We start from the raw sequence: 27,761 nt of genomic DNA, 5'->3' as shown, positions 1-27,761 counted from the left end.
GTATTTTGAAGAATGTCAGTTCTCTTCTAAGTTTCGGAAATAATGTTTAAAAGTGGAATATAGTTATGCAGAGGTTCAGAAAATATACTTTGGTGCTAAAACCCATCATTTCTATAGAAGTCAGCAATAAATATATTTAGAGAATAACCTTTTCTAGACTGTTACTGTAGTCTGTCATAAAATAGTATTATGTTAGATGTTTAATATACCCTGCCCTTCTGTTCATTAAAATGTTATATTCTGATACTTTAGGTGAACCAGACCCTATTCCAAAAGTAATACAGTGTGCTAATTTAAAAGCTAGTTGCATGGCAATTCAATACCTTTTCTGACATCAGGAAAATCACAAAACAGACAGGTATTTAAAAAAGTAAATTCTTAAATGTTACATCTGATTTTTGAATATAGACGAAAAAATCAAGGTTGTACTTAGTATTATTTAAGCAAGTATCTAGTTACTAGAGGTGGAATGTGGCTCATGAGTTCAGTGGCCCAAATTGTTATTATTAACATTTGAGTTATTCATCATAAAAATTACTATGTTCAACAGTTTTTGTGAATTACAGGTTCAATTTTTCAAGCCTTGTTAATGTGAATAGTCCTCACTCCTTTGAGTAATCTCACTGACATCAATTAGATAAGCATGAGCAAGACTTTGTAGCAGACTGCACGTATGTATATACATGTTATATTAAAAAGTGCAAAAGTCAAGTTCTTCAGATACTTCAGTATGGAGGCAAGTGACCAGAAAAAATGTGTAGTAAATGTTTAGTAAAAGTTATTGCTCATGATTATGCTCAGCTGGATGAAAGCATTTGCTTTTTGCAGGCATAACTAAGAAGGGGAAAGAGAGAAGGCTCAAATCTCCAATTGTACTTTTTAAACTACACTATGTACTAACCACAATCTACTAATGTTGCTGCTGTTACACTGCTTGTAGTGAAGCTCCAGGAGGATACATTGTGCTATTCACTGTGTCAACACACACAAAAAACAAAAAGGATTGTCCTAGTCTTGGACAATTTGCAAAGAAGTTTGAACAAGAGATAAGGGACAAGTCTATGGGGATATATAAAACCAGTGGTCTCTGTACAATAACCGTTTTTAATGATCACTGAGTTTTTGGCATCTCAAATGGGATGAGTTTTAAGATGCTTCTTGAAAAGAAAATAATGAAGCTTTGCAGGCACCCTTTGTATGTGAAGGCAGTATGGAAGGGCTGTTAGAAAATAAAATACTTGGCTGAGATAGGCACCGTGAACTGAAAAGAGATGAGATTCAGTGTCTGAGTAGTCATTAGAAGGTAATGAATATGTCAGTAAAAGCCTGGAAGGACTTTAAAAATCAAGTCAAGTCTTTTTTATTTGATGTGATGGGGAAGAAAGGAACCAGCATAGCAGAGAAAGAAGGGCAGTAACATGGTCAAAGTAGTGGACTAAAAAAAATTATATTTGAAGCTGTCTCGTGGTCGCTGAGAAAATTGCATTTGTCATGAGCTTAAAAGCTGTTACAGTAATTGAGACATAAGATGAAAGTGATTATGAGAAATTAAATTTTTATATATGAATAGTTTTAGATATGCCACATAGAAAGCACTCGCAAGTTTTAGAAATAATTGTGAACAGGAAGATCCAAATAGATATTTAAATTTAAGATAATTCCTGGGTTACAGAACAGATTCTTGGACTGGAGGACAAACCCATAATGCTTGAGGAAGGCTGGGACATGAAAATCCTAGAGATTTTAATGAACTTAAATGCATGGTAAAATCCATACAAAAGGTGGTAGAAACAGATGAATATTTTAGTTTTGACAGGAGACAGAAGTGTGAAATAGGAAAGTAGATCTGTCAGTCACCAGCATAGATATAGTAATTGTACTTCTCACACTCTTTCTTTTCCTAAGCGTCTACTTTTGGCCACTTCTAGGGAGAAGTTACTAAACTAGATAGACCTTTTGATTTGATACACTCGTGAGTCATTTCAGTGATATGCACTGGGTAGAAGCTGGTGATTACGATCAGTTCTAAGTAGTGTTCTTAATGAGTTTAGAAACAGAAGGATAGCCGGGCTGTTGGAGAGGCCAGTGGTGTCAAAGTTGTGGGTTTTTTCTGTGGTGGGAAAGGCAAAATACATTTCCTGTGTACTTTCTAGGAAAGATCTGAAGGTGAATGAGAGACTGAAAAAGAGAAGTGGGGTAAGCGAGTGGATCAGGAGGAAGGACAAAATGATGTCACTGGTGCAAAGTAGAGAGATTATAGAAGAGACGACGGTAAAAATTTCACCATTGACAGAAAGGACAGAGTTGCAAAAATAGAAGGCATCAGAGAGAGAATGCTAAGGGGATAATGAATTTCGTGTTGTATCATGTTTTCTTTGTTTTCTTGTAATTAATGCACAGAGACACTCAGAGATAAAAGGAGTAGAGAGTTGGAAAATAAAGGCAGCAAAAAGGTGTGGAGACAAAAGTCCGTTGAGCTTGAGAAATACATTTGGTTAGCCATTCAGATGAGAGAACAAATTTGTCATGGGACAAGTGAGCAGGCCACTGGTGGACTACTAGCATCCTAGGAGCAAAATATGTGTCTGTTAGCATACAGAGCTGAAGGAGTGCAAGATGGACATTACAGTGGAAAGGAGGAACAAAACTGTAAAAGCTTTAGAAGGATGGAGAGAATTGGTAATTAATGACAGGTAAGAGGCAACAGGGGATGGAAGAATTATCAATACCAATGATCTGAAAGTCATGAAATAATGAAGACTAATATGTGAACAAATGGACTGATTCTATCACAGTGATATCACAGTGATAGTTGGGTAGGGATAAAGAAGAACTGGTAACAAAAGACTAGATACAGACCTAGGTGAAAAGCTAATCAAAGCAATGAATGGCCGTTCTGTTGACTACAAACACTGAACCATATTTGTAAGTCCAATGAGGAGAGATGATATTCATCTAAGAGGTCATCGGCACAGGAGCCGAAGCCATCAGGAATGAACATGGGAGATTGTAAAGAAAGTCAAGAATTGAAATTGGAAGGATCAGGTAGAAAGGAGTTAACTGCACAGAAAACAGAAGCTTGAAAGAGGAGAAGGAGATTGATTTTGTTTTAGAGAGTCCTATGAAAGAACTGAGAGTGAGGAAGGGGAGGGAGATTTAGGTCAGAACTGCCAAAAATTGGAAACCAAATGTTTGAAACCTATGATTCAGTTCAGAAACTTGGATATTCCTAATCTAGTCAGGATTTTAACATTGTATGGCAAAAATTGTGCTTTCTCACTGGTTGGAATGGATGAAGATGGAGACAATGATCTAGAAGGTGTAGTTAATATTTGGGATTTTGCTACAACGGTTGGAGTGCCACCAGCAAACACCTGAGATCTGCTTTCCTGATTCTCTGTGTGTTCACACTTTGCTAGATGGAACATTTGGTCAAAGTTGGCATCTCAACTGATAGAACTCAGGAAATCTGTTATTCCTGTCAGAGCATCAGCTACAGCATGCAGGGAGCTAGACAAGCCACTCTGGTGCTCACATCTGTCTATTTAAAATAGGGGATTATCCATAAAAAATAGATTAGGCAAAGAAATGGTGATTATAGCATATAGAACAATTTTGTACTAACATGTGGATAGTGATTTTAAACTAGTTCTCTTGCGTTCACTTAGGCAGTTCTGTTGGACTTCTAAAGTGTATACTAAGATAATCAAGTAACTACACAAAATAAATAAAACAGACCATGTTTTAAAAAGAGAATAGCATTAAAGGCGCATAGGTGTGTCCCCCTCATATGTTACTCTTTTATTTCCTGTAGCTTATTAAAAATCAATTGTTTTCTTGTTTTATTTTGTGAAATGTGCAAATTGTGCTCAGGGCAGTTTGACTGCTTGGATGGTGTGAAACAACAGCGCAATGTAAACTGTGAACTGTACTTGGAAATAAAGTTTTAATTACAGGTGTCATCCTGATCTAGTGGTAAGATATATAGATATAGATTTAAAGAAAGAGTGTCACTATGTTGGTGTATTAAATAGTGGGTTAACTACTTCAGGGGAAAAAAGTGGATTCCTTTGAGCCTAAGATTTTCATGGGGCAAAATGACTAGCATGAGACATGGTGCCAGCTTGTTTTTCAGAGGAGATATCTTGAATAAAAGTTATTACTGGAATTATAAGCATAAATTACATATTAACAATAGATTCCATTAGAAAAATACATCCAAAAGTTAAGGGCAGTGTGAATGGGAATCAAGGTTGCTACTTATACGTAGTTACTGCTGTTTTAAATGCTTAGGATATCTAAGTAAACAATGCAAGGCTTAAGATATGGTGTGGACCTGCATTCAGGAACCATTACTGGTTTTTGTCATTTTTTTTGTCTGTTTGATTGGATATTTTCCCAATAGCTTGATCTTCTAGCCTAAAATTGATGAAATTTATTTAGCAATGAAAGATTTGCAAGTTTTACAAATACAAATTTTTGTCTTATTGTCTTATGTCCAAAATCCTGATTATTCAGGTCTTTAATTCCTATCAACAGAGATTAGTGAAAAACATTGCAACCAAGTACTGGTTGTTTCAGCATGCTTCTATTTATTAATATGAAAGCTTATTAATAAATTATAGTGTACTGCTTTTATACCTCTTGTCTATGATTCCTTAGCTCATGCTTATTTGGCAATGTAAGTAGCCTGCCCTGAGCACCAAATACTGTCATAACCTCCTGACTTCTCTACCAGTCATGCTGTGTAAACTGTGAAGTGCCACTGTAGTTTTTTCCACAGCTGAAATTTGTCAAATAAAGTTGGCTTTATTGAATTCATTTTGAAACTTCCTTTTAATGCTTCTTGGTTTTGAATGTTGGTCAGTTTGCATTGAAGTCTTCAGTGCTTCATCCAAATGACTGCCAGTCATGCTAACTTACTTCTTTCTTAAATTGTTCAACTGGGGAGACAGCTTTTCAACCTATTGCACATACATTTTTTTGAATTTTTGTCCCATATGTAGATTCAAATTGGATGCTTGGTATTCAGACCGAAGACTCTTTCTTATTGCTTCAGCAATGTGCAAAGGACAGCCCCTGCCTCCTTTCACACCAATAGTGCAACAGTGAAAGAACAATTTGACCTTAGTTCTTTTGAAGAACTCTGAGTCAGAGTACTGAGAGTTCAGAGTCTGACTCTGAGTCTGACTCAGAGTACTCTCTTTGCATTGTGAGTTTTGCCTGCCTGACTCTTTTCCCATAGGGTTCTTTGGGTTTGGTTTTAATTTACTTCAACTTTCCTTTTTATTTTCTTTATTTCTGCATTTCCTGTTCCTTCTACTTTTGTTTACATTTCAGTGAAGCCAAGGGAGAATGAGTATTCCAGTTTTAGCCACATGCTGGTTCCTTCCTCTGCCCTCCCTTCCCCCCCCCCCCCCTATTTTTGCATATTATTCTGGCAGTGTCTTCCCTCCATGACAGTATTCAACTTTGCCATTTCTGTGACAAGCATATTCCCAGTACAGGAATACACTGTACTGATACCCACACAAACTATATTATTGGATGAAGGCCATTTCCTGAGCTAAGACTCATTTTTTTCTGCTCTTTTATGCCCAAACAACAGACATAATTAAAAAAAATAATTCCTTAGTAGTTTCAGAAAGTCATGAACCTTACCATCAAGATGAAATACTTGATAGCTTCATGTGTATTTAGCTACTCTGCTAACACTGGAAGAAGATTATTCCAAGCACTACAAGGATCTTGAAGAAGGCAAATGCCATAAAATTGGCATCCAGGAAACTGTATCTGGAGAAAATTAGAGTAAAATTCAGTATATCTTCTCTTCTTTCCTGCTAAGGAAGCTCCCTCTGCTCACCAGGCAAGAACAGACAGAGTCTACTTCTTAATAGAATGCTTTATGTATCTCTCATTGCTATTATCTGAGCAATCTGCAATTTACAATCTACTATAACTTGTGGTTACTCCCAGCACATTGTGTTCCTCCTTGGATGACTAAATTCTGCATCTCAATTTCAGGGCTGCTGTTTCACAGGAGGAAAGCAATACGACATATTTTACTTGAAGGAATCGGCATAACAGCTGATGCGAGCTCACTGGCTCACATCAGAATAACATGAATAGAATACAGGAGTCTTACACTCGCAGCCTTTTCCTGCACTTGCAATGCTGTCTTCCACATAACCTCTTTAGTGACTGCAAGAATGATCGGAAACTCAAATCATTCGATGTCACCTTCCAAAAAGGACACTTTGCCTGTATTTAAATGTACAATGATGACTTAAAATCCTCCTGAGACTTAATAAAGAGGGTCACTTCCTCCTCAAGCAGCATTTACAGAGTATTGCATATCATCTCATGGCTTTCTGAATGCTTGCACCAAATACTAATTTGATTAATTACTGATGCCTTCTGATATCTGTCAAAGTGAAGGGAAAGCTCTTCATATCATCCACTACTCAGTATAAGGAGAGGGACCATCAGATGCATCTTGGGGATTTCAAAATCCTCTACTTCAGCCTGTTCTTTCCATCCTATAGCCTTGGGTAAAAGATCTAGAAAATATGTGAAATTGCTGGTTGTTCTAGGGAAATGTGTCTACTTCAGAGCTTCTCCACTGAGAGTTGATATGGTTACTACATACTTGAATGCCTTTAGAAGTTTGTGGAAAGTCCACTGTGCGTTCACTGGGAAGAGTTTATGGCTGTGGGGATTTTAGAAACTTATCTTTCCTCTGGGCCTTTCCCTCATGCTTTCGTAGATCTCGCTGATATAGATCTTGTAGATCTTGCTGTGAGCCTAGCCACAGCAATTAGGACTTACAAGATCTAATGACTTCAGTCTTCTAGCCTAGACTATTTGAGAAGAGAAAGTAGTTTCAGTAGTTCAAAGTTACTCTCGGATGTCTTGGTGTTTATCATGTGACACAAGTGAATCTTTGTCTTCATTGTACAACTCTCATGCATCAGGTCCTCATGATAACCTCCAAAAGGTTCCTTTCTTCCTGGTTTGGGTTCAAAGGTACAGGCTTCAAGTCTGTTTACTTAAAAATCACCTAGCATTTCCACAGTGCTATGTCCTCTGACCCTGAATTAGTGTATCTGAAGTGTGAATAAGAAGCCATGTCTTTGTCCCGGTGTCACTCTCTTCTTCTTTTTCATCTTTCCCTAACTTTGCTGATGAATTAGCCAGGTTATCTAAGTACTGAACCATTGTTGCCTCTGACGTATAAATCCCTAAGGATGTGACCCTTGGTTATGACATTAAATTTGTGACTGTTTCTCTACTCCCCGCAATAACTATGCTGACTACTCCTTTTCCAGTATTGTGACAGAAGTCAGGAAGATTCTTGGGATAGAGACCTGCTTCAGCAGGAGTTACACTGTCTTTTTTTTTTTTCTTCTGGTAATCAAGACCTAATTCCATTCACTTTAGGGGAATCATAGAATCATAGAGTGGTTTGGGTTGGAAGAGACCTTAAAGATCATCCAATTCCAACCCCCCTGCCATGGGCAGGGACACCTTCCACTAGATCAGGTTGCTCAAAGCATCCAACCTGGCCTTGAACACTTCCAGGGAGGGGGCATCCACAACTTCTCTGGGCACCCAGTTCCAGTGTCTCACCACCCTCGCAGTAAATAATTTCTTCCTAATATCTAATCTAAATCTACCCTCTTTCAGTTTTAAACTGTTAAACCTCATCCTATCGCTACACTCCCTGATAAAGTCCCTCCCCATCTTTCCTGTAGGCCCCCTTAAGGCAGAAGAGGGTTTTGTAGAATGTTTTATGATATGAAAAAGAAAAAATTACTTTAGAAAGTTAAATAACCTTATTTACAAACTCAAATTCATGTGGGAATTTGCATTGCTCCAAAGGGGTGATTAATTTGCATCTCTTGTGTTTATTTCATTAATAAAGCAAAGCACTTTCTGAAAATTTCTATATGTGCTGGCAGGCTGCGATCCTACTGCTCAGTCTGCCTGTGGCACTCAGCATGTCTGCAGTGTGTTGTGGGTCCAAAGTAGCAGATGCTTAGCTGCCTGCTGGAGAATTCCACCACTGGACTCGATTAACATGTTGACTGAGAGGCTGAGCTGCTTCACTTTGGTGGACCATAAGCAGATGTTCAAAAGTGACATTCTAAAAGCTGTTCTTCTATTGGAAGGTTGCCGAGGCTTCTTTTCATAGTCACAAAAAAAAACCAACCTTTCTCCTTCAGCACTGAGGCTGCCCACTCATTCCCAGTTCCGTGACTGGAGAAATGATGCATTCCTTCCTTTAATCTCTCTTATCCCTTAGAATCCTCTACGAGTTAAGGCCAATATGGCAGAAATGGTCCTCTTCACTACAGCACAGCAAAAGCTGCCTGGTGTCAGTGTCAGACTACTGGCCATTTTCCTGATTTTTTGTTTGTTTGTTTTCATATAGTTTTTGAGGATACTGAGCCATAGTTGATATCCTCTACTTCAGAGTTGGATGCTGGATAAGTTACTAACAGTCAGCCAGGTCTGACTGGGTAAACCTACCTGAAGAAGAGTATTAGGTCCTCCCTTTACCAGATGTCAAGCATTGGTACAGGCTGCCCAGAGAGGTGGTGGAGTCACCATCCCTGGAGGAGTTCAAAAAACATGTAGACATGGCACTTCGGGCCATGGTTTAGTAGGCATGGAGGTGTTGGGTTGACAGTTGGACTAGATGATCTTAGAGGTCTTTTCCAGCCTTAATGATTCTATGATTCTATGTCTAAGCAAGATATCTCTTTGTGTGCTTTGAGCCATGACGTCTTATACTAGCTATTTCACAATGCTGAGACATGTTCCATTAGCTTTGTCTGCAGTCACTAATCTTAGATGCTCTGTGTTTTCTCAGCTTACAGTCTTGATGTTTCTCAGAGTCTAGTGAGTGAGAATTCCATCTGAGACGGAGAAACCTTCTCTGCTTTCTTCATTAGGCATCGTCCTTGTAAGGATGAGTTGCTCACAAATTTTGGATATCAAGAAATTTTTGTCTTACTACAATGGCAGAACCAGGGCCATTTGAAGATCTGCTTGCCTGTTTCTATCCAGAGAGGTCAAAAAGAGCAGCGGTCTATGTGCAAAAATTTTTCTAAGTGGGTAGCAAGTTGTTTCAGGACTTATATCCTATAGGACCACTAGGGTGTTTTTCCAAGAGTGCCCTAAACTAGTTTCATCAGAGCTCAAGTGTTATTATTAATATTGTTAAGGAATCCAGAAACAGTGCTGACTGTAGGACAGAGCAATCTGAGAGCCGCTGTTCTGAAAAGAAGACCAATACCTCCATCATACATAATTAGTGAATGTAAAGAGGGGACTATTGTCTAGAGGCAACAAAATGTGATGGTGTTTATAGACATAAACTTGAAAAGCGACAATTTGCAGAAGAGTAAGTGGTTCTTTGATAAGTGTGTTTTCCATATGGACAGTGTGTACTTACCTTTCATTCTCTTAGGTGCTTCTTATATTTGAGACAAACGGGATATTTTTATTTTTATATCTGTATTTGTACTGCCAGAGATCACATGGGTTATGTGTAAGTCATATAAGCACCATTAAGCCAAGAACAATTTATAGTTCAAACACAACGATATGAATGGATATTACAGTTTTTGATATTATAACCATTGCTTCTTGCAGTACTATGAATGCTGATGCACAATATAACAAGTCAGAAAGCTGGGTATTTTCAATGTTCAAAAGCATCAGTTATATTGTGCAATTTAATGTAATTGCTCCAAGGGATTTCAGACATATTCATGATATGGTTAGAGAGAAATACAGAGTTTCTGGTGTGGTGTATACTATAAAGGCAACTATTTTATTTTTTACAGATAGAGCTATCATATTTGGTGATACTTAGTATCTAAATTGCCACTTTCTGTAATTAAGCACTATATCTTATATGTTTTCAGATCTTAAAAACGGAGTCTTTTAAGTAACTAGGCGATCAAAACCATGTCTACCCCAAACTGTTAGAGAAAATGTGATTACTGATTCAAACAACAGTACCAACTAGTTTGTAGTTGTGATTATGTAGCAGTACCTGAAAAAACTAAGGCAAATGACTTTTTAAATTTTGCTGTTTATTAGATTTTTAATTTATAACTTATTAATTAAAATAATTATTATTAATAATTCTAGTAAGCATACATTATATTAATATTTATAATTATAAATGAATTGTGCATATTTTTATATCAAGTTTTAATTATTATACATAATATGTAATATATAAAACAAATAAATAAGTTAATTCTTCCATTAGGTCAAGCAGTATGTTATTTACCATATTCATTTGCACAGTCTAAAATTTTATAATTATGACTAAATTGTCTTCAAGTGAAGATTTATTGCTAATTTAATTTATTACAGAATCAATCTAATTGATTTGCTAATCTAATAAATTACATTCTAATTGACTTTTAGAGCAGGCTCTGCCAGATTTTGTACAAGCCAGAACCCAGGATTGTCATCTTCATGATTACATGCTAGTAGATAATACCTTGGTATTCTTATCATCCTGCCTTTTAACCTTCGTCCAAGATACACATAATCTTTCTTAGGGATTAGACAAGGCAACAACTTTACCTTTGAACTCAAGTTATGTTTCTTTAGTCTTTTTGTTGCCCTCAAAATCTGAAGCTTCCTTTGTTTTATATCTTACAAAGAAGCACATGAAATCAGGATTGTATCTTCCCTCATTGTATCTTCCAGATTTTCACATTAAAATTCTGATCCCATTCTGTGAATTAGTTTTTGTTCAGGGCCAAAAAGGCCAGAGGCCAATATTTGTACTCAGTTGTTTTCTGGTGAGGTTGTGCCCTTCACTGCTGAAACACATCATTGCCATATAGCAATAGGAAGAAGAATGAACAGTGGAGGTGCTTCTTTGTGCCTAACCAAGGGTACAGAGTTGTTTTGTGCCAGAACTATGGTGAAGTCCCTGATTCTCAGCTGTGAATAATGTTGCTGCAGGATGCAGGGGAATCCAGTGACAATAGGTGGTGATGCACTACTTGATTTCACGTCTTTGGATTCATAGACTGCCTAGAAGCAGATAGTCGAAAGCAGTAAATACTGTGTACTTTAAACAAAATGTTGGTAGTTGATGCATTACACCTTCTTAACTGTGCTCAACCAATTGAATTTCTTTGTATATCTACATTCTTTGGCTCCATCATCTAACCATCATTTTGTGTTGTGCCTGGATTGGAAAAACACATTAATACTTAGCATTTTCTACCCCTTTTACCGTACTTAAATGCTTTATAAGAGTCCTCTTTCAGTCTTCTTTCGGTAAACTGGGAACTTTGAACTCTAAAATTCCAATTATATGGCATTTCTTCCACCTTCACATCATTTATATGGTTCTTTTCCAGGAAAGGCCTTTCCATGGCCTCTTTTTCAGCATCCAGAACCCACTGAAATAGGCCAGTGTCAGAAATAGGTCCTGATGCTTTGTACCATACTAAAATCATCTCCCTATTCATCCCTATGGAGGTGTTGTGAATAGAGGAATCAATTTCATTTGCTTTCTCTTTGGTTCAGGGAACATCTATGTATTGTATGGGAACTGGAAGTGTTCCAATAAATTACTTTGAAGGATTTCTACTATTGAATATCCTGAATACCATGTAAATCTCAGTTATTAAAATAGTATCTTTAGAGGTGGAAGTTTAAAACCGTGCTTTAACGCAGCTGAACAATGGGTTTGAGTCAAGGTCTCTCACAAGGGAATGCACCAACCATTAGGGTGTAGAATATTCTCAGATAAACCCTTTGTGTTTCCTCTTGTGTGGGTTGTAAAAACTATTTAATTATTCATAGAGTCAAAAAGACAGAGAAAGAGTAGCCAGCACTTTCAGAAAGTCCAGATAGCAGATGAAACATGAGTTTCAGTAAATGAACTGGAGCTAATACTTGAATAGTTTCAATAAGATAGATGAGAAGACATCAAGAACAGAGATCCCTCTATATACTGACTGGTGGCCAGAGCATTTTTGTGGAAGAGGCTTGTTCTATTCCTCCATGCTGAGCAATTTTTTTACACTTCTTTGGTGAGTGCATTAACATCATAATGAGCTGCACAATCTTAGCCTCATGCTCAGCATTTTTTTCAGTTAAAAGTAGTCAACAGTTTTAGCTAGAATTTACAAACAGTTCCTTTCCCAGGAGAGAAGGGAAAAGCAACTCCAGAACCCCTTTTCATACTGTCTGTTTGTGTCCAAAGAGAAGGACAGAGTTGTATAGGCAAAACATGGTTAACCCTCCTAAGTGACTAGACGGCATGAAAATTGTTAATACCTCCTTCACAGAGCTGGTTTATAATCCTGCTGAGGCTTACTTCCTCTCAGTAATTGGAATAAATGTTAGAATTAGAATAAATGTTAGTAATTAGAATAAATGTGTTTTTTTTCTCACCTATCCATAACATGACAGTCTATGCTTGAGCTGTTTTCAGTTTAATTTTGCAGATCATCTTTAAGTTACAGAGAATGCAACAACCATGGCAGGCTTTCATTTCCTCCATTCATTCATATTTAATTTTCAGATAATACTATCAAGAGTACAGCTAGGTTGCAATGAAACTCAGTGTTTCCAATAAAGCTGCAACAGAAATTGAACGGTTCCTCCTTTACAGTAGGAATAGTATTTATTCATGTAGAGTGGTAATTTGCATTCACTGGCTTTCACCAAATATACACATTCATGGAATGTTCAAAATACTGGTGAACTAAGCCACTAAGCTAAACTTAATTGGTTAGAGTCTCATATGAGCTAAAAGCTGACTTGAGAATAATTCACTTTACCCTTACATATTTCTCACAGATACATCTCTACAACACACCATGACTTTTAAGTATTCTGTGATATACATTTTGGGCAGAATTTGATCCTGGTAGATTGACAGGCAGTTCTTAATGAAAAGTGGAAATCAAGAATTAGAAAAAAAGACTATTTGGTACAAATAGGACATTTAGCAGGTTTCATATTTTTGTTTCATATGCTTTTAGGTGTTGAGAATACTTTGTTAGTTACTGTGGAATGATTCCTGGTTCAAGTATGCTCATTATTAAAGGGCCAGCCTTTCTTTTGAAGCTGGATGAAATTACAATCCTTATTTTAATAGACAGGAGGATTAACAGACAGGATTAATATCCTTATTTTAGTCAACAGGAGTTGATGTTTCCAGAAACTCTGAAAGCCTCGAAGTGGAGAGAGAGATCACCTCCAGGTACTGTTAAAACTAAATACCCACTTTCCGTCTCTAAGAGAGTGCAAATGGTCACAAAATCCTACAGGCTTGCCTCGTTCCTTTTATTTTTTGGCCAGCAGCAAAAGATAACTACTGATAATTTTTCAGCTCTCATTGTTGTCTCAGATCTTGATTCTAACAATTTAAAAAAATCATAAAATGTTAAACTATGCTGCTTAACAGTGAACATGCAATAAATAGTAAGATTTTGAAAAATGAATGTAATAGAATTTGAAGATTTTGTACAATTGCTCAGGATGTCCAGGCTTCTGGGCACTCTGAAATCCGAGATGCATCTACTGTAGATGTAGATGTTCTACTCAGTTGTGTACATGCAGTAAGCCAACACTTCAAGGAGCTATCAACTAAATTGCTGATGTGGTACATGGATGGACGGTATGTCCACAGTAAACATTATGCTTTCAGAATGTCCCAAGTGAAATATTGGTACAGCCTTCCAAGCAGACTGAGAAGTTACATACAAGCCAAACTATCTGTATTCATGAGCTCTCTGATACATGAAAAGATAATGGGCATTATGACTACAGGCACTCTATGTGTTAATAATTTAACAAAATAGGTAAGCATTAATGGTGAGCTGCAATTTTTGTGGCATTGATTCTTTTTTTAAAAAAAGACATAAAAATAGAAGCCTATAGCCAAAAATGACATTTCAAATGTTTGTGTATGTGTGTGTGCACTCAAAACTATGCATTTTCTATCCAGGCTGGTCAATAAGTTAACAATATCACTGCATATTAAATCATGTAGTCAATGTGTGCTTACTGCAAAACATGTTAGAAAACTTAATTATCTAATCATCTAGACTACTAACAAGATAAAGTAAGGAACAGGCATTTCAAAAATGGTTTGTTGGACCTAAATCATTGTGTTCTTTTGCTTCTGTAAGAGTTTTATTCATTTGTACACAGATTGCAAATCCTATTATGCATAATGAATGATAGTAGGAAAGAACTTTTTCTTGTCAGAGCTGTCTGATTCTAGCAATCAGAGCAATTAGAGCAATCTAACAAAAATTTTTGAAGTCATATAACTGATATGTCTTCAGGGTTATAATGTTATGATATAATAGGTCACTGCCAGCTATTTTTAGTTACTTTTATATAAAATATGCGTTCCAGAATTCCTAGAGGGAATGAGAGGCTTCAGTCAGCAGTGTCCCTAATAAGCTGTGTTTCTGAGAGAAGAGAGTGGGGTAACCCCCAACAGCTCTTTGGTTTAAGGAATTTTGGTGGATTACAAACTGGGACAGTTGAAGCAGGTACACATTTTGGGGAGCCATAAGGAAATTTCATATGTTCTTTATTAAGGATGTAGGAAAACCTGTAATTTCATTGCAGACATTTTTCATGTAATGTATTCTAAGTACAAGCACAGTCTCAGTCAGTACTTTTTAGACCACTTTTCTGCCATGTATTTTACCATAATCAATGGGCTTTTACAAGGCATCATTAAAAGAAAGCCAAGTTAATACTGCTTTATCTCAAAGATGACAGATCTTTGAATATTATATCTATCTTTATGTTAGTAAGGACATGCATATAACTGTATTAACTTTATTCTTTAACAATTAATCTATCAAAGCAATATGTTTCTTTCAACCTCTGGAAGTGTCAACCTCAAAAAATAAGAAATTATGCAGTATTTCTGCTTGACAGAGCCCTTAGAAGAAAAGAGGAGCAATGTTTCTGGGGTCAGCATTAGAACTATAGTGTACCATTAATGTACTAGACTCCCAAATGATTCATGAAAGGAAGACCAGTGGTAAATAAAAGATTAAAAGAGCTAAACATAATGAAGTGTCGGTAGAAGTAAAAGTGTAGGAAGTTTCCAAGGGACAGACAGTATTACATTAAAATCAGAAGCATGAATTATATTTTGTGTATGAAGGCACCATTTTCAAAGGAAGATTTCATCATACTATATTAAAGTTAAATGCTTTCTTTTCATGGGCAACAGGGATGGCATGGTACATCATAACATTAAAGATATGATGGGAAGGAATATGAAATGGGATCCTATTTCATAGATATTTAAATGACAAATTTTTTAATGAATCTGAAAAATGACTCACATTATTATAGTTGTCTAGATACAAAATATTTAAAATTTTCTTTCAACTTCTAGTTTTTAAGCAAAGATGGTAATCTTTCTCATAATATTTATTTTTTAGGGTCATGTACTTTACAGAAACTGACACTAAAAGGCTGTATAGATCTTTTCTAACTTGGAAAAATACGTAGCTAAAAGAACTGTTACTGATTATGGAATGTATAGTCAGCAAATGACAAAAACAAATTAGGAAGTCATAATTTATAATAATGAGCAATTAAGAGTTGTGAGACAAGTTATATGAAGAAAATGAGAAACTTTTATGGAAATAATGGATTTAAATTATGACACACTAATAATGAGATCATTCAATTTGGAATGTTAAATAATTCAGTCTGTTAAATTCTAAATGCAATTTCTCAAAATTAGCTATTGCTGAATTATTTTTACTGCATTATTTTTGTGAACTCTTTATTGCAAGCCATTAATGTGACATTAAAAGGTGAAGCGATTATAACAACATGTAACAGGGCATACAATAAGGTAAAAGATGATGAGAAATCAAATAAAGTTTAACTGGCTTTTGATACTATAAAAAGAATCTTACTCTTAGAAAAGGAGTCTTCTGTTCCTGGGTGTCTGTCAGAGTGTATACTCACACATATTAGCTATGCTGTAAGACTTCAGGTAGAAGAAAACAGTGTGACCACAACTCCAGTTCCTCTTCACTAGCCTTGTTATGAAATGCAATGCCACCAAACAATATAGTCCTATGTAGCTCCTCTTGTTGCCTAATGGCTAATACTGTCCATGGCTAGGTAAAGGACTGAATCTTGCAAACTTATTTACATGTGAATAGTGTCATAACTACAGAATACCTTCTTCATTATGTGAAAAATATGCCTGTCTCAGTAAGATCTTTCGCTTTTTATAATTTGTACCCAAACTCAAAACTTATGGGAAAAAAATGAAGACATTAATTTCCCAAGAGGCAATCTCAGACTGTTCTGAATCAAAACTGATTGGAGGGAGAGCAAGGAGGAGGAAATTTCAGTTGAGGTAAGTTAGCCATCAGGAACATCCGTAGTCTTCTTAGCATTAGCACTAAGGAAGGATGTACACAGAAGCCAAGGTCCCCAAACTGATCACATGTTAAAGCTTCATACCAGTCCATCCCACCCTATTACTCTTACAGTGTTGGATTCTTATGGCAGACTGCCTAGCACTACAAGGCAAGTTAGCAGTTTTGCCTAAAACTTTCTGGGCCTCTTGAATGCCTTCCATCTTATGCATACAGTCCTGCCTCCTCTATCTACTGTGGGATCTCATCAATTACTTTAACTTACAGATTACACTAATAGGGAGGTAACTTTCCTAAAATGATTAAATTGCTTGTTATTGCTGACCTTCATATTGAGGAAGGTGGAGGACTACAGTTTCTTTTGTAGAAGAAATACCGCCCAGGCCAAAGTAGATGAGCAATAGAAGAAAACATCCAACCTCTTTTAGGGTTCTCAGTTATTTTGTTTTGTTGGGGTTTTTTTGTTTTGTTTTGCAACTGTTTGATTTTTAAAGGCAAAGGAGTTAGGAACTACAATCTGTGGAACACTTAAGCATTTTCTTAGGTAGTTGAGATGGCTCCCCTTCCTGGTTGGTAGCATGCTAATATGCTGAATCTCTGGAATTACTGAATTTATTGAGGTTGAGAGATTCAATTGCTTGCATTCTTGACAGACAATTAATCTGATCAGCAGAATAGCAAAATAACTAGAATACATTCTTGAGAAGATGCTAGGAAGAGGTGAGCATCATATCTACGTTTCTGAAGACTTTTCAAGGTCAAGCTTTTCTAGAAAGAAAAAGTTTGGGTAAGCCAACAAAAGCCCTTATGAGATGGAAAAAGATGGTAGGAGTGGTTGATTCTGGTTGAGATTGGGAGATAGGGATAGAAATTGCTTGTCAGATAACACTAGAATAAGGGATGGGCTTTATATCTAGACTGCATGCTATATTACTTATCGCAAATGTTTGGACTACTTTTCCTTCTATTCAGTGCTATCTTTGAAGAATAATTATGAGTAATCTAAGTTAAAAAGAAAATCAAAATAAGCTGAAGTGAGTTTAGGAACTTCTGCATTGCTGAAATTGCACTGTGAAAGATCTGCTGCTTATTTCAGTGATATAACAGTTTTTTCCATTTATTGCCAGCTTCTTCCGTGAATTTGACAGTTTAATATTTTGTGATGGTTAAAGCTTTACTTCATGTAAATGTGCTTTGATTTCAGGCATTCCGAACAAATTTATTACAGGTCTGTCTCACACTGATAATGAAAGAAGATAGAAAGAGATACATAACCAATAGCATTTTTGACACCTTTCTGCCAAGTCACACTATGTAGCTTCAGCTGAGAAATGAAAAATAATTTTGTTGAACATATCCCTATAGAGTCTAAAGAGAGTTCTATGCATTTCAGTCCTGACATTTAAATCCTGTATACAAGTAATATCTCAATCATGAGAAGCTCACACCATTCTGTCATGCATCACTTGTTAATGACCTTCCTTGACCTTATAAAAAAATTTCTAACAAAGGAAATGAGTATCCATAGTTGCTTTACCATAAAAAGATATTATTTAGTATGAATAGCCCCATTCCAAACCCTGAAGTTCAATGAAATAGCTAGTATGACTTTAGTAAGTTCATTATAAAAGGATAGTATTTCAAGATAGACAATTTACAAATTGTCATACATCTCTCTTTTTGTACTATTATACTCAGAAAGCTGCAACAAGAGAAGGCATGCAGCACCAGATGTGCAAATTAGGCAACAGCAGAAAAGTTAACGGAAAAAGCTGAAAGAGAAGAGAGGGGCAGAGGACCTCATTGCTCACCCAGGCTCCTCACAGTGGTACTTGATGGGGAGAAGAGAGCATAAGCTGAAAAAAAAGACAATCAGCCTGGTTATAAGAAAAACATTTTTTAAGAAAAACATTTTTCAACCCGAGGACAGTCAGAAGTGGAACAGGTTTCCCAGAGAGGCTGAACAGTCTCCATGCTTGGAGGTTTTCAAGGTGTTACTGAATAAAGCCCTGAGCAACCTGGTCTGATCTCATCACTTACCCTGTTTTGAGCAGGAAGTTGAACTAGAGACCTCCCACAGCCCCTTGCCACCTGAATTATTCTAAGCATCCTGTGACCATGCAGTACTGCGTACCCAGCTGCTGGTAAAAAGAGAAAGCTTTCATAAAGTAAGAGCAAAAAGAAAAAAATATTGCCAGATGGGAAAAGAGATAATAGAGCCCTTACTTCAGTAGCTCTTTCTCCACTTATTCCCTATTGCAACCATATAAGGGGGCAGGTATGTTCAAAGTTAGGAACAGGAAAGCTGACAGTCTATAAAGTCTGCATACTAGCTCTGGAATAAGTGATGGGGCTAGAGTGGGGCCAAGCAAGAGTAGCTGCCAAGCTAATTTAGACAATTATGGCCAAGAAAGACCATATATGTCAAGGGTAATCTAGAATGCTTTTTTCCTTATGCTGTGTTTTGCTTTTGTGACTCCTTGTTTTAAGAAAATTTTATTTCTATTCTTGACATAATTCAGTAAGCATACTCTTATATTTAAATCTTGTCACACTATAAATCTGAGCCACCTCACATACAGAGGATACAGCCTTCCCTGGAAAGGCAGATGTAATTGAGGTGCACTTGAAAAGAAACGTTCATGCTACCTACATTCAGGGCTTCTCCTGTGTCTTCAGGTTGCTTCCATAGTAGGCTGCAGGTGTCTCTTTGTAATGTTAACCCTGGTTAACCCAACTCCCTTGGTATGTCTGGAGATAGCCCAGAACTTCTTTGATGAGCAGCAGGAAAGTGGGAAATGGCTTCAGACTTGAGGGAGGCGGGATGGAAAGTTGTCATTTTCAACTTGTCACACTAACATAAAACATACTTAAGATTGTCTTCCCAACATTTTTTTTGTTCTCTTCATTAGCCTACAAATATGAAAGGCTGAGTCCAGTTCCTAAGACTAAATATTTTTTTGCCTATGTATTCAAAACAGAAATAAAACTATTAACTCTTCTGAAGTTCACAGCTAGATGGTGATGATAGTGACGCTGGAGGGGATGGGGAAAGCAACTATTAGTTTCACTTTAACTGAAAGTGAAGTAGGTAAAAAAAATTATATAAAATGTCAGTATCGAGGATATTAGTAAAGATCTATGAAGATATGTATAAATTTTAAAATAATTTCTGATTTCAGGAAAAAAGTGGAGTTGAATGTACAATCACAGAAAATAACATTTTTATCTTATACAACTTTGTTTCTCTTTTAGTGGCAAAGCATTACTATAACACTGGTTGAGAAAGTGCAGATGGTTGCTGTAATCCTAGGATCTCTGTTCTTAGTAGCAAGTGTGACTTGGCTTCTATGGTCAGCCTTCAGCCCTTATGCAGTATGGCAAAGAAAGGACATCCTTTTTCAAATCTGCTATGGAATGTATGGTTTTATGGATCTAGTATGCATAGGTAAGCTCAAAATCTTTAAACAGCACAGACTGTGGTTTAAGACTGTGACTATATCTATTTTTCTAATTGGTCACTCTAATTGATCACTCCAGTTCTTTGCAGATTTATTCTCAGCTGGTACCTTTGGCAAATACTGCTTTTTACAGTGTTACAAATACTGCAAAGAGAGAAGAACCAAAGAAACTTTACTCTCAGATTCATCGAAGTGTCTCCCCAAGATCTTAGTGGTGAGAACAGGATCAGTTTAAATTTCTTGAAAAAATAGATGGCTAGCAAAGTTCAGGAAGTTAAACAGATGAAAATAACAAAGACGTTATTAAAATAATTAGTAAAATTATGTGCTGTCAGGTCTTCTACTGATGCCACTTTGCATTAGATTGTACCATCATGAAGTGCAGAAGAAGCCCTTGAGGATGTCATCAAACCACCAATCCAAAATTAAGGTGCACAGACTTATATAGGTCACTGTGCTAGTAATAGAAAAGAACAGAGAAGACAGACATGAGTTCTTTGTACATCACAAGCAGTTACGAAACACTCTAATAGTGCTAACTATAATAACTTACTACACTATTAAAAAGTCTCAAGTCGTTTAACTCTAGCTGAAATCTTATAAAAGAAAATGCAATTTATTGCAAAGCTATTTTGACCAGTTTTGAAATTTCTGAAAATATACTGGACCCAGAAATATTCAATAGAAATTGCTTTAGTATTTGATAAAACAACCTTGAATTGATTGTTAGAATAGCTATGATTATTTGCAGAGAAAATTTAATAATTACAGTAAACATTAAACCACATTCTTAGAATTGCAACGCCAAGAAAATCCATAAGTCAAATGCTATCTGATGTTTGCTTTGAGATTTCTGAGTGATAATGTTTATGTTATCCTAATCTCATATATGGGAATTCAGAAGGACAGTGCTGAATTCTGCTCAATAAGGTGCAAAGAAACAGAGTGATTCCTAATATCAAGGCTTTTGCTCCAACCATAAAGCCATATCATCTTTTATTGAAACCATCCCATTACTGTAAGAGTATTTATATTTCAGCTGGATCAGCAGTTCTGTTTATTTGGTAATTTTTCTAAGAAGAGAAGCCCACTCTGGAATATTTTAGAACATAGGCTTTCTTTTGTGAACCCAAATCTTCTCAGACAGAAAAATGAACAGAATCTATGTCTCTGATACTCTGGACAAGTGCTCAGCTTTTAAATGAAAAAAAGAGCTCAGCTACTTGTCCTCTTACATGCTGATTCCTGAATACCACTTCTTCTGGCTTAACACTCAATATTGAGTTTTTTGCTTTTGTTTAAAAAAACCCACTAACTGCAGACAAAATGTGCTTCAGGCATTCTAAACTTTTCATTTATATGGAATTCTGTTTTTTCACAAAGACTACAATTGTAAAAAATGTATGTTGACATGCATCAACTAGTTGGAATAACCAGTTATTTCAAACTATTTCCATTTATTTCCATTTGTTTGACTGTTAAAACACCTAAACCAAATTAATCTCAAAAATCAATCAAGAACATCTATGGGTGATCAGAAATATTAGTGTATTTATCTGTAGAAGTAAACTATTGTAAGGCGAGCCTTCAATAGATTGGTACATGCAGTTATGTAGCTGCCTTTCAGGCCAGCCAAACATGTACCTCACATGGCTATGGAGCTTCTAGCCTAACTGGCACCGTGCAGGAGCAAAGTGGACGTGCAGCTGTCTTCACCCACCAGATAAACTGACTTGCCTGTAACTACATAAATGCATATTTTACAGTCCTATCATAAATAATACACGGAAATCTTTATGTAAAACTGACTATAAACATATTTGGACACTGTTTTGTAATTACGAACTTCGGTGCAGATATGACTGAACAGTTTAGTAAACTGTATCGGGAAATTCAGAAAGCTGTATAAAGGAGGTATGGTAATTGTAGAATTCTGATGATCCAGATTCATTCATCCCACTTATTCTGCATATAATTTCAAGTAATCTGCATTCTCTAAGCTTGTAAGACCAGGAGTTCTTGTAACTCTTGAAAATATTTATTAATATATTCAAATTTATTCAATTTTATCTTTTTCTTTCATCATAAAGTGAGGGATTTTAGATAGATAGTTTTAATTTAAAACGTTCAAATAAAGTTCTCTAATAGATGGATGTAATTATTACTCATGAATGATTTTTAAAAAAAACAACTCTATTATGCTGATGACTTCCCAAAGGTATTAACATATGATTTTGCATATTTTGTGTATTATATATGATCTCTTATATCATAAAGCTTGTAATGCTTACAGCCAGCCACAGTTCTCACTTAGTATCTCCTCTCCTCTCATTTGTGTTTAGTCACCCATGGCATTCTCTTAGTTTTCAACAGGATTTACAGTGAGTGAATACCTATACTCCCACTGGAATCTGTATTTCAGTGAAAGATCTATGCAGGCATATAGGTTTTCCTGTGCAGCACATATTTCAAGACAAGTGCTTGAGTTACTAGTGGTATGACCAAGACTTAGTCCAGCTGCCTTCAGTTATGCCTCCCTATAGCTTTACATAAACAATATGAATATTTTTGGTCATTTGTGAAGTGTAAATATCTGTATGTTTTGAAATGTTTTGTTGTCATCATTTTTAAAAGCAGTTTTCCCAAAGGTAAACATATCTATATGACATCTTTGAAAACTTGCACATATTAATTTGTTTTCCCAATGAGTGATTTATATACCATAGGTACCACACCACTCACTTTCTTATCAAGTAAATAACATGTAACTTGTATTTTAATTCTTGGTCTTGATAATCTTTTCACCAAAAGAAATATCCCAAAGATTACAGATCACCAATATAATATGTTCTATTAATTCCAGTGTACATATTCTATTGGTATCCATTGTTTTTCTTGTTCCACTCTAAATTTTTCTAGAATTCTAATTTCTTCCTAAGAGGATCATCTTTTTAACTTATCAGTGTTAATTTCAATCCTACAAGTCACTAGTTTGTACATTTCTGCATCTAAGCTGGGCGTAAAGCTGTTCTCTCTGAAATTTGCTGATGGTAGAAGTTTTCCTAAGGCAAACCTTGAACATTTTAATCAAGTAGAACTACTGCCTGTGAAACCCAGTGCTACTGCAGTGGTAGTGCTAGGATCAGACCATCCATGTAGGGATTACCAAAGGGAGTGAGTTCATGAGCTAATATGAAAGGAATGAATAATATAAACCCCCTATTTAGCCACTGAAGGGCAGTACACCAAGCCTTTGCCATTCTACTTTGTAGACCTAGCAATTATTTCTCATAGCAGTGAAGTCATATAATTTTATGTATTTTCACCGGAATATAATCATAACTACTAGTCATAAATGGTTCTAACATGAACAAAATCTTCCACAAATAATAACAGTTCCCTTGCAATCCCAGAAGACCAGTGCAGCTCCTTTAGTATGAAAAGCAACTGTAACATTGCACTAGAAACATGAGTGGTGCCAGTAGTACTACGGCCAGGGAGTAAGAGATGGGAGCCAATGTGAGGTGTGAATAGCCCTCTGAAAGCCTCTTTCTTCCCCGCCAAGGAACTTGATGCCTAGCAACATTCATGTAACTCCCTTAGTTGTAAAAACGTACAGGCTGAAGTTACTTATAATGAACACATCTTGCTGCACTTAATATTTCTCTACTCAGAAAGTCAGTCTTTCACTATTCTAAATAGTTTAGAGAGAGTTTTATTGCTATTTTTAGAGTGGACATGTTTCACTTCAATGCTTTAACCACTTTATTGCATTTTTTTGTATCTGTGGACCCTAGAATAGGATTAAGAGATGGCATTTTTTCCAGTGGTAAAGTCTGTTTCTGAAGAGGATCTTTTATTCCCTGGTAAAAGTTTGTGATGTTTCTGTGTGGACCATTCCTAAATGATTATAAGTAAGATTATTGTGATACAAAGGACAACGCTGAAACCTGATACCACATCTGAACTAAGTTGCCTTCTTGTAAAAACATTCAGTATGAAAAATTTCAAGTGTTCTTGTGGCTCAGGGTAAGAAATCCTTTGGATAAAGTGAAAGAATCTCATAGTACTCAGTAATAAAAGAAAAGAAAATAATGATCTCCCCACAATCCTATTGTCTGGATCCCACTACAATCGCTACATCTTACAAATAAATCCTGAAAGTCTTCTTAGAGCCTTTAGGACATTTTGCCACGTCTGTCATCTCAAAACTCTGTTCCTTGTAGATATTAATTGGCCAGAATGTCAGAACAGCTAACAGTAGTGAATTCTAATGCTTCCTCTTGGGATCATCTGGGTCAAACAAGTATTTTTTTTTCCCTAGGACTGTGCATCTATGTCCTCGGTGCTGTTGAAACCACAGTATTGGGAACAAGTCAATATTATTCATGGATTTATCCTTGTTTTCCCTCTCATATCCTCATTCATTGCTGTGGAACTCTTAAGAAAAAGAAGGTGCTTTGCCATTTTCTTACAGCTTCACTTTAGTGGCTAACTGCTTGCATTTTGAGCATCAGAATTTCTTTGGAACTGGAAAATCTCCAGCATTTAAACTTTACCTGGATTTTTCTTTGTTTGTGGTCTTGGAACTGTTGGTGCTGAGAACTTTTTCTCCCCCGGCCCCTGGAAGATATCTTTCAAAGAGACAAAAGATCTATTGGAATTCTTTTGCCTCTTCTACATAGGTCTTTTTCAATCTGTAGTTTTATCAGATGGGAACTAAAGCTTTTTATGGGAGGAATTATGAAAGTACTCCTTTTCTCCTTCAGCATTACCAATGTGACAACTTTATTTCAAGCCTTGCAATATTTGATCTTTTGTTCCTTAGCTCTTTTAGAGCATATGTGAATAACAGCTTTCATTTTAAAGAAAACTTCTCTTCCTTGCCCTTGTTGAGAAAACTTTGAAAACATAATTTCAGTAAATCCTGAAAGATCAAAACCAGTAAAAAAGAGCTCCTTAAAAGAAGAAGTCCTATGACTTTTTCTGTCATAATTTTGGGAGGATACTTTTGACTGTTTAAATGTACTGCATGTACCTCAATGATCCTTTCTCAACTGCTTCCTTCTCTACTCTGAAATATGTTGTTCAGGTTCCAACAGAGTGCAGGCAGGTATAAAAAATGTTTACATTGGGTTAAATAGGTTCTCTCAATTTTGCTTCATCACAGTCTTGAGGGACATTGGGCCAAAGAATACTATGACCCAGTAACAGGTAGAGGCAAAATTATGCTTGTGTCCGTTATCATTCTAGAGGAAATCTCACCCAAAAAAAGGGGGGGGGGGGGGGGGATCTTTGTCACAGCAATAAAACCATGGCTTATTTGGTTTGTCGATTTTGTACGTGATCAAACACATTTATCCTTTTTAAGACAATATAGCTAGTCTTGAAGGTGCATTTATGTATTAACATGGCTGCTAAATTTTTAGGACAGGTTGCTTTATATACGTATCTATCTGAGAAGATGAAGACAGACACCCTGCAATCAAGAAAATTTTCCACTAAAATGCTATGCTGATACAAAATACATTTAGAATATTTAACATCTAATTAAGCTTATATTGTGTTAGTTTTGCTGTATTGGATGCTTCAACGAATTCTAGGCAACTTGAAAGCCTTACAGAGATGCTACATTTGCTATCATGTCCTTCTGAAAGCAGTCTTTGTGTTTCTCCATCTTTCAGTGTAATGATCTTTAAAATGTGTTAGAGTAGGCATTGCTATCTGCAAATCATTGCACTCGAATCTGAGGTTTGCTGTTCATATAAATGTTTTTATCATCCTTTCTGTTTGTGTCATCTTTCTTTGAATGTCTCCTCTCTGGTATCAGTTAACCCTGCTAAGAGACCTAAGACACTTAAATCACAATTTCGTTGTGTAGGAGCAGGTGATATACAATCTCTTGGGATAAAGGACTATAGCCTGTGACACTGCAGATCATATTGTAGATGCGGCCATGTACAGGAAAATTTTAGGCAAGAAACACACGGGACAAAAAAAATTATAAATGTGTTTGGCTAGGCAGATTGCTCTCCTCCCAGAGCAGGGAGGTAGAGGAAACATGACATTGGTCAGAACCATATAAGTTGCCAGGCTGCTTGAGCAACAGAGGAAAAACCCAATAAGAAGGCTGAAGCCCCATGTGTCTCCCCAGTAAATCCATATTTGAAATACTTACACATAAAGAGTGTGTGTATAAATACGTATACATATATACATATGAAAAATTAAGAGTTTCATTTAGGTAAATAAATTGCTTGCATGCTTACAATAAGCATAAATATTAGCTACGTGGAAGCTCATAAGTAGGTTGGTATGTTGAGGACTCCAGATACTCTGTATTTTCCTTGAAGGACCCTTTAAAAGATTTCCTGGGTCTCAACAAAAAAGGTGTTTCTCAACTTTTGTCTACTGAATTTTAAAGAGAAAGAAGAAAGCCTATCATCCTTGCCATGCTCATCATAGTTAATAATAACATTTAATTTCTTCTTGCTCTACTGAAGCAAGACAGGAAAGTCATTATACTTACAGCTGTTTCAGGTTTTCATAAATCTGTGCTCCCAAGCTGAACTAAGAATGTGAAAACAGTTAAATTTTTTTGTATCTGTACTGAATTCTACAAAACGCTCTTAAACAAATTTAAGACCATCCTGTTCATTACAGAAAGTCTAACTTACTTAAAGATCTGCTTAAACTAGTAAAAATCTCAGTAAATAGTACTTACAATGAACAAGGATAACACTAGCATAAACAGTCAATTTACAAATCTGCCAGTAAGGTTTTTTTATATTGGTTTACTTAAACCTAAATACTTTATTTAGTTAGGCATGCTCAGATTATTCCAGTATTGGTTACATTGAGCTTTCATTCAGAACAATTTTATTTCCTCTACATGCTCCTGCCTCCCAATCTTAAACACATGAATAACCAGTTATGTTGCATATGTACAATTTATTTGAATTATCAGAGTTATAAGTAATTTAATAGGGTCTGGCAATTGCCAGATTCATTACAATGTGTTACAACTGTATTTGCTCTCAAAATGGTATCCAGTGACATTTTGTACAAACTAATTTTTTTTTTTCTTAATTTCAGGACTGATAGTACATGAAGGTGCATCTGTTTATCGAGTGTTTAAGCGCTGGAGGGCTGTGAATCTACACTGGGATGTGTTAAATTATGATAAAGCCACAGACATAGAAGAGAGCAATCGAGGAGAACCCTCAGCAGGAAGGACATTGTGGTTACCGCTGACTGCATTTAGAAACAGAAGTTTAGTTCATCCAACACAGTTAACGTCACCAAGATTTCAGTGTGGCTATGTATTGCTACATCTGTTCAACCGCATGAGACCTCAGGAAGATTCATCAGAAGATAACGGCTCTGGGGAAGTAGTGATGAGAGTGACCTCAGTGTAAAGATTATGCTCACTGTGCTACACACATAAGGATAATGTGCCCTGATGTTACAGGACTTTGGAATGTAGTTACAATGAATGGTGAAACCATTAACACTTGAAAAAATATATACACATTTTTTAAAAATTTAATGCTTTTTATATGATCAGCTAAAACACAAATACATTTTTCTGGGAAAAAAAAAGTCTCTTGCTTTTTATATAGTCTGGTTTATTAGATCTTTTGTCAATTTGTACCTGAGGTGTATACAATACAGTTTAACTCTTAGGTCTTTGAATGATGAGGAAACTCATTTTTAAGTAAAAAAAAATATTTAAATGTATTTTCTTAAACTCTGGCTTTAAGCCACTACTGTTATTTTTCCCACTTTCATGAGGATTAAACTGAACAACCTTCTCCAAAAAGAAAAAAAAGTTGCCGTAAGTCAAGTATTCTTCCTTTTCTGTCTT

General features: G+C 36.1%; 1 protein-coding gene across 1 annotated transcript in view; it reads left to right on the top strand.

Annotated features, from left to right (window-relative positions):
- MARCHF11 (membrane associated ring-CH-type finger 11) overlaps positions 1–27,312 on the top strand; it is a 32,450-nt gene extending 5,138 nt beyond the window's left edge. The window contains exons 3-4 of the mRNA XM_072851355.1: positions 19,689–19,881; positions 26,990–27,312. Coding sequence (XP_072707456.1) covers positions 19,689–19,881; positions 26,990–27,312 — 516 coding nt within the window. The remainder of the gene's footprint in view (positions 1–19,688; positions 19,882–26,989) is intronic.
- Positions 27,313–27,761: the final 449 nt, after the last annotated feature.

Source organism: Ciconia boyciana, chromosome 2, assembly GCF_034638445.1.
Source record: "Ciconia boyciana chromosome 2, ASM3463844v1, whole genome shotgun sequence".
NCBI classification, from domain to species: Eukaryota; Metazoa; Chordata; class Aves; order Ciconiiformes; family Ciconiidae; genus Ciconia; species Ciconia boyciana.
Note: the sequence above shows the minus strand (reverse complement) of the source record. Positions and strands in the feature narration are given on the sequence as shown.